This window comes from Typopeltis vanoorti, chromosome 8 (assembly GCF_054136105.1).
Source record: "Typopeltis vanoorti isolate ZY-2024b chromosome 8, IOZ_Tvanoo_1.0, whole genome shotgun sequence".
Classification (NCBI taxonomy): domain Eukaryota; kingdom Metazoa; phylum Arthropoda; class Arachnida; order Uropygi; family Thelyphonidae; genus Typopeltis; species Typopeltis vanoorti.
In genome coordinates, this window is record NC_143556.1 from 2,756,214 (window position 1) to 2,770,102 (window position 13,889).

Consider the following 13,889-nt stretch of genomic DNA (forward strand, 5'->3'; position numbering starts at 1 on the left):
CGGGCGACGCGCCAGTCGGCATGAAATTTCTGTCATGTTGTACCATCCTTTTATGTTGCGGTTTAAGCGAATAAGAATACAGTTTGATCTGCTAAATCCCAAGTTGCCAGCCCATCCTCGTCCGTTCAGTATCCAAGTAGATACCCAACAGGGTGCACCACGAGAAGGTGAGGATTGGACATTAGGTCAGAAGCTCTTGTCGGCTCTTCGAATTCCTTTAAATGCTATGGGGAGGTCTCCTCTCAGTTATACAGCTTTGCCCTTAAGCACCCCAAAATGTTATATAAAATATACATAATTATTTTCTGCATTTTATCATTTGTATTTATATTTCAATAATTTTTATATATTATGTATTTAATACGGATATTTTATAACATAAAATTTAATAATGATAATGATACTAATAATAATTCAATATCAATATGAAAGTTTGCTTTTGAGTGTACAGCGAATCTACATATATACATTTAAAACATTTTTGTTACATTTTTAATACATCAAAAATTTAGTTTACAGAATACTGAGTACATTCTTTTTAATTAAACGTTTTGTTTGTACGGGTGGCGTTTCACTGCTGTCTTCCTCTAAGCTTCTGATGAGCTTATCTGAGGAAGATAACAGATGGCAGTGGTTTCGTTTCAATACTGTTGCGAGCCATGTGAAGATTTATCTGTTTATATGTATGTGCTTGGAAACATGTATATGAGGATATAACGTGTAGAAGTTAGTACATGCACCCACGAACACCACCACTGCATATGCACAGTTTAACCTTTTTGAGAGGGCGGTTAAATAGGGCGTGTTTGTGTCCTCGTATTGGTGTTTAAGAGGAATGCGTTATCATTATAGTTTTTTTTTTGAGTAATTTCCCTTAACTTTCAGTCTCATCATAATATCTCTATACTGCTGATTTTAGCTCTCTGTAGGTCTCTCTTGATATGTTGTTCTGGTTACTTACTCTGTAGGTGAACTGAAATAATGTGTAAGTATGACTGCTTAGTGGCATAAGTGTTTCACCTTAAATAAATACTGTGTGTTATGTTCTTGCTGCCCGTATAAGTGTGGGTTGTTCTCTTTGTTCCCAGAATATCAGTTTTACCCGTTTATTTTGCAACGATTGTAATCTGTTGAGTTTGTAGTCTGCACAGAATGCTTATGATGTAATTGTGTATCTTAAAATGTTTTCACATAATGCTTTATAGATTAGTGTTTTTATGTGTGTCAGAGCAACGTCTTTTAATCGATATAGCTTGCTTGATTATCTTATTATCTTGCGTTTGTTGTGTAAATACGAGTTTGTATAGCTATTCCAATTTTGATCAGGCATCGAAGTGCAGCCCGAGATAATGTGTTTTTTACGCCTGTGTGATGGTTGTGGTTTTGGGATCATCGCTTTGTGTGTTGGATGTCGGAGAGTGAGATATTTAATAAGTCTAGAGATTTTGAATACCATTAGCTTTGTTTTCCCTGGGTTTATATATATGCCGTTTTTGGTTAACCAGTTAGTGATCAGATTGATGTCGTGTTGCATATTTGTTAAGCGATATATTTGCGTTGTTGTGAATGGATACTATGGCCGTGTCGTCTGCATATTGGAAGATTCTACTTTTTAGGAGAAGATGGCTTATGTCGTGTGGGTGTGTGTATATGTTAAACAGAATGGGAAATAAGACAGCTCCTTGTGGTTAACAGGTTACCAGTAATTCTTTGCTGTGCACTGATCCTATACGTGTGATGTGCTTTCGTTTTTCATGTTTGCTTTGATTTTACATATATACACATATTTACATATTACATATATTTTACAGTGAATTTCATACAAATTTTTCCGTTTTTTATATTCTAAAATGCGTTAATAGTAGTTACTATGGATGGTAATTTAGTTTGCAATTGGATGAGGTTACATTTTTTAGCAGCATTTATAGTATAACAGTAAGTTGTATTTTACAGTTTTAGCTTTTTAAATGTTTTTAACCTCTGTAACTTCAGCACTTCAATGTAATAAATAATTCTTTTTTTTGTTGTTGTTGTTGTTGATCTCAGTTGAGATCTAAAGCTTGCATCATCGAAGCTTTTTAATGAGCTTATCTGAGGATGACACTGGTTAGATATGTGTTTTTTTTTATTGATTTGATTGCTGTGTTGGAAATAGACTGTTGTTTGGGAAGTCAAATGAATGATCTGAATGGTCTGATCAAATTGAAATTGCCGATATGTTCTGGTGTTATTGCATCTATCTTGATGGTTCACATTCATTTTTATAGTGGTCTTCTTTTTGAACTAATTACGATACTTTTTTTTCACTGTCGCAGCCTTTATATGTCTTCTGAGCTTTTAATTTGCATCGGTTTTGAAGTTTGTGACTTCTTCAAGAATATCTTGGCATCTCTGGTCCACAAAAATTGGTAATTTTTTCTGTTTTTGTGGATCAGAGATGCCAAGATATTCTTGAGGATATCTTTTATGAGATTGTCGCTTGTGGACTTGCTTGTAAGACGAACTATGGCTGGTGCAGGTCGTGGCAAGCCTTGTTTTTGGCTTTTCCTAGGAATCTGATTTATGGTCTGGATGTCGTTAAGCTGTAGGGGATATCAATTGCATGGCCTAATTTTGAAACTACGTCTCAGGTTTTCTGTAGGTGCCGTTTCAGGAAGACCATTTATGACAAGGTCTTCTTTATGTTGTTGCTGATTTAAACGTTCGTATTGTAGTTTTAGAGAATGAAGTTCTTGACGGAGTTCGGATGTTTCTTTCATCAAATTGTGTTGCTGGTCATTTAGTGCGTTAATGCTGATTTTGATGTCTTTTACTGTTTGCCATACTTCTATCACTGCTAAGTTATTGTGTTTAACCAAATCTTCATATTCGCTAGATTTTTTCTTATTTGTTTGTTCTGTTTGTCAAAGAGTTCTTGCACAAGATCTACTAAGCTGGCTTTCATAGTCTCTAGACCGTTTTCTATTAGTATATTTAAAGAGTTGAAATTATCGGACTCACCTACATTTTTTTGTCTGTTCATTTCGTCGTCTGATTTTGCCTCCAGTGTAATCGGCTGCATCGTAGGTGGCTGCCTTTGATGCCTTTCTTTGTTCATCCTGCAGATTACACCCTTCCATTCCTCGCGTGTTGCATTTGTTTTACGTTGCCAGGTTGTTTCTGAAAAGCCAGCATATTTTAAATGTAGAATCCTACTGCATTTAGTACAAGCTATTTGATTTCTGTCGGACGATAAATCCTCCAGGCATTTGAGACACTTCATGACTCACCTTTCTTCCGTTGAGCAGTTTTGGCGTGATTGTAAAGATGGCGACGTCCTTTGTTCTTCGCTCGTTGTTGACCGCGGTCCTCTCTGTTCACTTTTCAACACTTCAAAATTTGGTTTCTTCTTAGCCGATTTCGGTGAATTTTATATCACTGTCTTCGGTGTGACTGGTAGAGTTACTCGGGAACACTTTCAAATTAAAACAGGAGTTGGAACCACTTTAAAACTATAAAAAAAAGAAAAATAATAATAATAGTAATAAATTCCTTTCATCACGCGGGTGATCAAAGTAAAAATCACTCTACTTATTAAGAAAAACAAACTCACTTGTATTCTTCCTTTTGTTTCAGATCTGAATTGAGTTTCATTCTCTGTGCGTGAGGGTGATTCCTTCCTCCGGCTCAAATGGATGCCGAAAACTTCCGTCGGTGTGCGAAGGAGTTGGTTGACTACGTGGCAGACTATATCGAAAACATCCGGTCTCGGTCGGTTTTTCCCGACGTCCAGCCAGGATACATCCGGGAACTGCTTCCGGACTCTGCTCCGGAGGAGAGTCAGAAGTGGGAAGATGTTCTCAAAGACATCGAACGTGTGATCATGCCTGGGGTAAGTACTTCTCTTTCGAATCCCGCAAGGATAATCAGCTCAGATATAATCGATGACACTGCTAGACAAAAAACACGAGGAGAAATCTTAAAGTGAAAGTGATGTGTTCACTCGAAAGTGAACACACTCTCGAGTGTGTTCACTTTTTGTTTAAATAAAAAATTTGAAATGAATGTCTTTCCGGTTATGTACACACACACACACACACACACATGGATAGATGTTGTTTCTTTTATTGTAAACATAACAATCTTATGTACAGGATTAACCGGTTTTGGTTCTCTGCAGTCAGGCAGAGAGGTTACATGCTCATACTCTTGTTGAGGTATGTTACATCGAAATATCAGTTAGAAGGTGAATTACATTTTTTTTTTAAATAAAAGCCATTAACAGTTATTTGGACGTGATACTGTATAAGAACATAAAATCTGACATATATGTGGAAGAACATAACAGTTGCTATTGGAAAATAGTATCTATTTACATGAAAGTGACAGCTGATTATTATTCGCACTGTTAAGCACAAAAAATCTTTCTGACCCCTTTCTTTGGGGGGGGGGGGAATGATGTCACTTCTATGGTGGAAAGTGGACTATGATGTAGTCGCCCTGCTCAGCCAGGAGTTGATTCCGTGGATTTCAATCTTGGTGGAAAAGATCTACTGTGTTGTTTTGTCTGTGGTGGTGATGCTCGTGTAGGATCCGACTTCTCACCCTTCATTTGAAGCCTGCAAGGAGTTGGTCAGCTGCCTCTCTCTGTGAAGTTGCTGTGCTGTTTGGTCTTGTATGTCTGAGATAGACGCTGTATATTACCGCTTTCGCAGTGCTGAAGAGGTAATTGCAGAATGAATGATTATTTGACTCTTCACGGAAGAGATTGAAATACTCCTCTTCTGTGTGAAGACCACCATAGATGAGAGGCTGCCGTTTCCTGAGACAAACGGATTAATTGGGCGTTGACTGGGTACTCCAAGTAGACATGCCGGACTTTTCCTGATCGGTAGCAGAACAGGCAGTTATCTGAGACATCTGAGTTAATTTTTCGTAATATAGTTCGAGTGGGTAATACATTGTGTCACATTCTCCACTGAATATCTGCGTCGGGTTTGGTGGCTCTTGTACAGTATGGTAGGTCCCATTGAAATAGTGTTTGGCGAGATGATGTAGGATTTTCTAATGAAGCTCTTTGGTTCGACTGTTGTGTTAGAGTGCTGTAGATTCTGTTGGTGTTGCTGGGTGTAATTTTCTCCCGTGAATTATTAGTTTTTATCAGAAAGATAGGCACCGGATCTTCTGAGTCAGGAGGGCTGAGCGCCTCTTCCGTTAATTATTATCAGTCATAGCAGCTTGAAAAGCGGATTTTATAGTGTGTGTCTGCTCAGCCTGATTCCGTTTTCCAGGTTTTCGAGCGATTTTGAAAAGCGCCAGGTGAGGCTCGGAGAGAATATCCTCACGCCTCGCCAGCTCCATGGAGGAAAGAAAATCTCTTTCTGAGTGATCGGGTATCTCACCATCGTGTTGTGGAAGATGGGTTCAATGAGAATTTCAGGAAGGGATGCTGTCTTCACTGTGTGTTGGAGGTTTAGCTTCTTCCATCTTCGAAGGGCGTCTTTGTAGAAGTTTGTTAGAATGCTGTTTTGTATGTTATGGAAATCCTCTTCTTTGTAGGCTATAATTGTAACATCATCAGCATATGCTGTCAGGGTTATGGTTTGGTAGGAAAGTTTAGGACGGGATACCCTAAGTAGCATGCTTAATCTACACAAAAAGGGCTCGATGGTAATTGTGTAAAGAAGACCAGAAAGTGGACAGCCTTGTTTAATACCTCTGCTGTATGGTACAGATATGGTAAGTCTGTTATTTATTTTCATGCAAGAGTGTGCTTTGGCATATAACATCTTAATAGAATGAATGATGCCTGAACCAAAACCGAAGGCTTTCAAGCAGCTGAATAGGTAGGAGTGTTCAATGCGGTCGAAAGCCTTTTCTGGGTCTAGTGTTAAAGACCCATTGTTTCTGTTGCTGTTGGCTATGCTTATGAGATCCCTTATGAGGTGTATGTTTCGTGGATAGATCGTCCAGGGATGGAATAGCCCTGATGCCTATCTATTATTTCGTTCAGAGCTGGTTTAATGTTGTTGGCAATGGATTTTGATATAATTTTATAGTCGGTGTTTATGATGGAGATGGGTCTCCAGTTTCCTAATTTCGTCGTGTTTCCTTTGTTTGGAATATAATGTTGTCATGTTGAGTGGGAAGCCATTGGCATTGGTGTCGACATATACTCTGTAGAGGATAGGTCCAAGCTGTTCCCAGAAGGACTGGTAATATTCAATGGTGAGCCCGTCTATGCCAGGAGATTTATCTTTAGGTAAGGAGGTGCAGGCAGTTGTCAAATCGTGTTGCGTGATGGGGAGTTCTTTGTTATGCCGCGTTGCTGGTGAGAATTTTCCACATCGGAGAGAATTATATCAGTGGCATCCATAAATGCTGAGTTAACTTGGTATAAATTTTTGTAGTACTGCAAGGTATATAAAAGGATTTCGTCATGATTTTCTATGATGTTTCCACTATCTGTGGTTATAGCAGATATAGTGGTGCAATCTTGTTGGCGTTTTTCCAGTGAGAAGACATACTTTGTGTGTGCATCTGCGAAGTTAATGTGTCTGCGTCGTGCTCTTATTAGTGCTCCTCTTGCAGTGTGCTCTAGGTGTGATATGGTGATTTCTAGGGAGTGATGTTCCTCAGATTCCTGATAGTGTAATTGCTGTTGTTGTTGTTGCAAATTTTTAAGGGCTGAATGCTTATTCAAATTCCTCTGGTGACTATATTTTTAGGTAAATACCCTGCCTTTGGATTTAAAGAGTGACCACCACTCGGAAATTGATTGGGATGTAGACATATCTCTGATGAGAGTTTCGATATAGTTTTTGGAGGTTCTGAGATATTCTGTATCCTGTAGTATGCTGTTATTAAATATCCAGTATGCTCCTCCTTTGTGTCTGGTGTGTCTAGGAATGCAAATGCTCAGAAGGATGGAATCATGGTCTGATGCATAAGATGGATGGTATGTTACTCTTTTTACGTAGGGTGTTGTGTGCATAGATGTGTAGTATCTATCGAGCTGGAGGGCCAAAGGTAGTCCTACTAGTGTCTGGTATAAGACACTACTAGGACTACCTTTGGCCCTCCAGGAGAACACTTTCTCATGTGGGTGCAAATGTTTGAAAGGATCAGTCACCTCGTAGTCATTTATTACATCTTGGAGATGATGAGCTAGTGAGTGTCGATGTTCTTGGCATTGTTGTCTGTCCATTGCAGGATCCAGAGTGCAGTTGAAATCTCCTGCCTAGTATGAGGTGGTCATTGATCTTGCTGAGTATCTACTCAGCAAGATCAATGTACTGGATGTACTCTAGTACTTGCACTGCAAGCTGTTCGCTTTGTGCCATGATTATGTTAATAATACGTATTTTCTTTCCTGTCTGAGTTGTAATGAGCGCTTATATTGCACACCCAGGAAAAGTATCGATTATTTCTAATTTTAGGGCGCTGTTTTTGTGGATTCCGATGCTGACTCCTGATCCATGAAGTTGTATGGCAGGACAGTGGTGCATGGTATAAGGCCAGTTCTTCCAGTGTTGATCTGAAGCTTTGCTGTTGCAAAGGAAGTCAGTTTCCTGCAGTATAACTATTTCTGGCCAGTGAGCAAGAATATCCTGCAGGACGAGCCTGTTTCGCAGTGGTGTGGCACATCTGAGCATTTGAAGAATGTTCCGAATGATATTTGGTTTTATGTTGAACTTTCGCGTGAGGTGCTGCTGAATCTGATAAGAGCTTTCTTGTTGTTGTTATTATTTATTCATATAATTGATACACAGTCAAAACAAGATATCATATTAACAAAAAATTCGTTGTTGTTATTATTAACATTAATATTATTATTATTATTATTATTATTTAAACTGTTTTTTTAAGATGCATTTCAACAAGAACTGTATATTGCAGAATAAAAGATTCAATAGCTTTCTTTAAATGCGGGTCGAGTTTGATCCGTGAACATAAAAATTTCAGAGGGGGAAACTTGCTTGGGGCAAATGAGCACAAGACGTATTCAAATCGGCATAAATGGCCCTCATCATCATCATCATCATCATCATCAAATTCCTGCCAAGTACAGGATATGATAGTACTACATGAAACAAAATTACATCATTACTAACTTCCTATCTACAATTTTCCTCCAAATTAGTCTGTTACTTGTCAAGACTCCAAAGTTATCATTATCAGATCTCGTGTTTCTATCGTCTAAGGCACGTTTTACTGTATCAATCCACCTATATCTTGGTCTTCCTCTGGGTCGTTTTCCTGCCAACCTGGCGGAGAACACTTGTTTTGCTAATCTTTCCTCGTCCATTCTGTTTAAGTGACCATACCACCTGAGATTCTCAGGACACTCATATCTGCAGTTTCTATTCTTTCGTCAAGTGTTTTACTTCTGACCCAACTCTCACATCCAGAAGTTAAAATTGGTTTGAACACTGTCTTGTATACAGCTAATTTAGTGTTTTGGCTAATTTCTCTCTTATTCCATATGAATTTATTCAATTGACTTCCTACCTTACTTTGTTGATTCTGCTGTCTATTTCCATATTTAATTTACCATCTTCACTAAAAATCTTCCCTAAGTAGCTGAAACGTTTTACTTGTTCCACAGGTTCTCCATTCATGGTGCAGTTGATATTTTCAGTGTTTCAGCCTATTTTCATTGTCTGTTGTTATTGCTGATTTCATACCAAATTTATTAACAGTTATTCAGTTTAGGCAGAGAATCTTGCAGACTTGTAGCGGATTTATTTAGAAGTATAACATCATCCGCATAAAGCAAAGAGTTGACATTAACATTTCCAATTTTGATATCAGGTTTAATACCACTTTCCTTCATAATGTGATCCATATAGATAATGAATAACAGAGGGGATAATGTACATCCTTGTCTCACACCAGATTTAACATTAAACCATCTTCCTGTACTTCCTTCAATTTTAACTGCTGACTTACAACTCAAATAAAGACTAAGTATTGCTTGATATAATGCCTCGTTGACACCATATAACTGCAGCGTATTGAACAGCTTCTCTCTTGGCACCTTGTCATATGCCTTTTCCAAATTGACAAAACTTAAATACACATCTTTGTTATATTCCCATGCTTTCTCAACTATTTGTCATAAAGTGAAGATCTGATCCTGATAGCATCTATTTCTGTGGAATATATCTCTGAATTCTCTCAGAGCACAAGCTGACTTATTTGCCAGGAATTTTTGATATGCTTTATTCTTTTCCTTCACTGCCTCTTTAACTTCCTGTGTCCACCATGGAGTTCTGATTTTTCTATCCTTGCAGACAACCTCACTACATGCTTCTCTTGCTGAATCAATCAGGGTTTTCTTCAAGGTTTGCCAATGAATCTCCAAGGTTTGATTCCTGTTCTTAAAGTCTTTCATTTTTTCTTCAATGATCTCTATGTATTTTAGTCTACAGTTTACATCTGAGAGCTTCTCAACTTTTATTCGCTTTAAAACTTTCTTACATGTCATTCTTTTCAATATGAAATTCAATTTTATCCTGCTCAGGACTAAATAGTGATCGCTTCCAATTTCAAATCCTCTGTACACTCTGGTGTCCTGCACCAGGGAGAAAACATCACTATCAACAATAACATAGTCAATGAGACTTTTCTTATTCCTAGCCTCTTCTCTCCATGTGAATTTGTGCACATTTTTATGTTGGAACATGGTGTTAGTAATAACCAGTCCATGTCCTGAGCAGAAATCCAACAGATATTTGCCATGATTATTAGCTTTGTTCTTTTCTCCAAATTTTCCCAAAATATTTTTGTATGTCTCACAATCATTTCCTATTCTGCTATTTAGATCGCCAACAAGGACCAACTTTTCATTTTTCATTGTATCAGTTGCTTTTTCTAAAGCCTCAAAAAATTCCTCGTTTCTACCTTAGTAGAACCTTCTGTGGACCATAGGCACAAATAAGTCTCATTGTCCAGTTCCCCATTCTCATATTTGCCCACATCACTCTACTTGAGGCTGCCTGCCATTCAAGAAGATTAGCCTCGTATTTTGTGTTGAATACTATGGCTACTCCTTCTTTTCCTTGATTATCATTGCCTGAATATAACATTTTGTATTTATTGCTCAGCAAGATCTCACCAGTTGATAAATGGCCCTTGGGAAATATAATTAAGATTCTTGCATATCGTAGACAGCAAACGTTGAAACTAAAATTAAAGAAGAGAATGCAAAGACTAAATTAATGAGATTAATATTATGATGATGATAATGAGCGAACTTGATGTAAATCAAATATGTTTCCAAAAAATTCCGCAAGAGTGCTCTTTACTGCAAAGCTGAAGAGATTGCACTCATAGAATTAAAACAGAACACGCTTAAAATATTGCTAAATTAAAAAAAAAAAAATTGTCACAATACCACTCGAGTTCAATTCTCCTGAGTTGGTCAAACCCACTCGTCCACTGTTCCCTTTTATCTGCGCTGCGTGGGTCAGTCCGAATGAAGAGGGGTGTTTCGATGTGGAAACAGTAAAAGAAAGCGCTTGCAATGTCGGATTGAGTCGCTTCATGAGTGCTTTGCTATTTCATTCGTTTTATTGACGCGTTTTGGATTTTGTTTTTGTGCTTTCTCAAAATGCGATTGGCGAGGATGTGTTTGTGATGAATCGCCCTCACCGCATTTCAAATTTTTCCTGTTTCGAACAGCAGGAGAAATTTTAAAACTTTAAAATGCTTGGCTTCTTAATGAGTTAAACCCAGTTTGGAACACATCGTTGATTGTTCATTTATTTTGAAAACAAAAACAATTAAAACTGAACGATTTAATTCGCCAATTTTATTCGATTCTCCGCAACTCGCGATAGTCTTCATCACACACACACACACACACACACACACACACACACACACACACACACACACACACACACACACAAAAAAAAAAAACTTTTGAAGGATCGATTCTAGTTTTTGAAGATCGATTTGGAAGATGAATTCACTGACTCGAGGCGCTTTTATGTTGGTCTTACGATTACTCGAACGTAGGCGATGGCGTTTTCCTACTGTAAAGACTTTTTTTTATTTTTTTTTCTAAATTTTGCAAGTCATCAAAATGGACCGTAGGCCAACATCCACCCACTTCACTTCTCATGTGGCAAACTGCGCGAACGTAACGTTCTCCATCTCTAGACGATGATGAGAGAGTTGAAATCCGGCTACTTCCCAACTGTTCACAAAAAAAAAAAAAAAAAAAGTTAGTTGCACTGTAACGGCCTCGCCTACTCCCTGTATATACGGAAATAAAAAGGCGTTAGCTGATTTTTTTTAATTTTATTTAAATTTTATTTATTTATTTTGTATGTTGTCTGTCATAAGGAACACAACAGACTGTTGCACGAATGATGGCGCATTCTCGTTTCCTGCGCACGGGTGATAAACCAACGTCACGCAGCAAGTACGAAAGCAAGGGAGTGCACGTCAAGTAATTGCAGCGCTGTGTTCGATGGTAGCGGAACGTAGTTTAAGAGTTAGTCGACTTCCGACGACGTGTTGTGATTAACGTCGACTGTGGATGGCATTGAAATGTGATGGCGAAGAAGCCGCCAATTATACCCTCGAAACCAAGAAAGAATGAAACAGGATCAGCTCAGCCACGCCGACGTTCGATTCTATTGATGCTTTTGAAACGCGATGGGTTTTTGCCCTCAAAATCAAACGCATGACGACCTGTCGCAGGCTTTCTAATACCAACCCAATAGCGAACCATCTCATTCCGAAAAGAATTCAGATTGATAAGGGGGGGGGGGTAGTAGACGTCGTCTCGAGTTGTTTCCTTCAGAACACCTCTGGGAAGAATAGCACGACGGTTGAGATCGAGCCGAAACTGCACGGACTGGAGGATCGACTGGCATTTTGGTGTAGGAAGGAATCAAAATACCAGCGTTTGTATATCGACATTTAATACGAACTCCACCCATGGGATTGGGGTGGGGATATGGGCTGTTTTGGATTTACAGCCAAAGCAACTAAGGCTATTTTGAGAGTTTGCGTGTGTTCTTGTGGCCGATTTCCTGTTTTCAGAGGTGGCGGGTTTTCCCCTGAAGGAAAACCCGCCACCTCTTACCAAAGATTCTCGGGATAAATTCAAACCCTTAGAAAAGGTTCTTCTCGTTCTAGAAGGGTATCGAATCGGTATTCAATCGATATTGAATCGGTATTGAACCTGGGTTCTCACCCAGGTTCAATACCGATGGTCATCGTCAATGTCAACTGAACTATGAAAGCTCGCGGAGTAACTGCGGCCAAAGACATTCCGTCAGCATTTATGAAAACGAAACGTTAGTGAAGCACTCGTGTGTCCGAATAATCTCGTTTTGTGAAAGAAAGAGGAGGAAGAATATTTCCGAAATGTATCTTTTCTCTGTAGATGCAAATGAAACGACTCTGACTCAGTTAGAGAGGGGGAGGGGGGGGGAAGAGGGAGTGCAGTCTGCAGTGGACGGATTTCGGCTGGACGAGTGTCACAAGATCAACTCCTGTCAAAACCGCAAAACGCACTTAACGATATAAAGATCGATCATCCGGTCGGCTTGTTCCCATCTCTGACGTTATTCATCTTCCGACTGTCGTAATTTCCGGCGCGGGAGAGGAAAATTAAGGGGAACGAAACGTCGCAAGCCAATACGAGCGAAGTTAAGTGCGGCTATTCATCGCTCCAACAGTTTCCGGATGGATTCGCGTTCTCAGACCGCTAAGTGTGCGGTCAGTTAGGGAAGAAGGCGCACGAGGTGTTGGGGGTGGGGGGTGGGGGCTGTAGATCTTGGCAGTTGGAAACTGCGAGCAGGAAAGAGAAGGAAATCGATTTGGTGGAGAAGAAAGAAAAGGAAAACGAACGAAAGGCTTCTGTGGAGATTCTGATGAACGTCTGCAAAATACTTCGAGACGTCGATCGTGAAAAGGCAACATCGCACTTGCTTTGATCACGGTTAACGCACCTTCATTCCGATTAGCGTTTCTTTTGTTTTCTTAACAAGCAATTTTCTTAACTTGATTTTAATCCTTTATCCCAAGTAGGCAAACAAGCAGGTAAGTCAAGTTTGCGCCTGAAGCATTTTCAGGCCTGAGGCAACTCGTGGTAAAGGTGGACTTGGGAAAAAGGATTAAAACCGAGTTTATAAAATCGCTTGCTATCTTTAACGTATGGTATATCCGAGGTAAAAAACTTTCTACATCTTTCTCTCATCGTGAGATTTTCATTTAATAAGGTCAAAGCACCTTGTGGCAACTTGTACAGGTAAAATTTATATAAGTTCTGCATTACTCCAACCTTGGCATCTCAGGGTCTGGCTCCCACTGACGAGATCTCAATAAAGGTCAAAACCGGTCTGGGTAGTGGCCCTTGCCTTAATGCATAGCAGTATACATGTCCGCAAGGGGATGTTCTTTGCATTATGGGAGATACCAGGGAAAGTGATCAGAACTTGCTCCACCTTTACCACGAGTTGCCTCAGACTTGAGCTATGTTCAGGCGCGAACTTGGCTTACTTGTCTGTTTGCTTCCCTTGAGAAAAAGGATGAAAACCAAGTTTACGAAATTGCTTGATTTAACGCCTGAAAGTTTTCTTGTTTCATTATTATCATCATCGTTTCTCTCTAATTGAGCTAAATGAACAAAGCTTTGTTTTTCTTTTCATTTTTCTTTCTTTTCTTTTCTTTTTTTTTATTATTGTTTTGCAAGTTTGTCCACTGAAATGCTGGACAAAATCAAGCTGCATTTACAACCGGGAAACACCGATGAAAATCTATGTTTGCAATCGATCAACGCTGCCTGAGAGTTTTTTTTTTTGGGGGGGGGGGGTGATTATTTTTACCTTTCAATAAGCCATTCCGTGACCTTTTCGGAAGACATTTTGCCGTGAATGAGCGAGGAT

General features: G+C 39.1%; 1 protein-coding gene across 1 annotated transcript in view; it reads left to right on the forward strand.

Moving 5' to 3' along the window:
* Positions 1-3,670: 3,670 nt before the first annotated feature.
* Positions 3,671-13,889, forward strand: part of Ddc (aromatic-L-amino-acid decarboxylase) — a 204,993-nt gene continuing 194,774 nt past the window's right edge. Inside the window, exon 1 of the mRNA XM_090396490.1 lies at positions 3,671-3,871. Within this exon, the coding sequence (XP_090252616.1) occupies positions 3,671-3,871 (201 nt within the window). The remainder of the gene's footprint in view (positions 3,872-13,889) is intronic.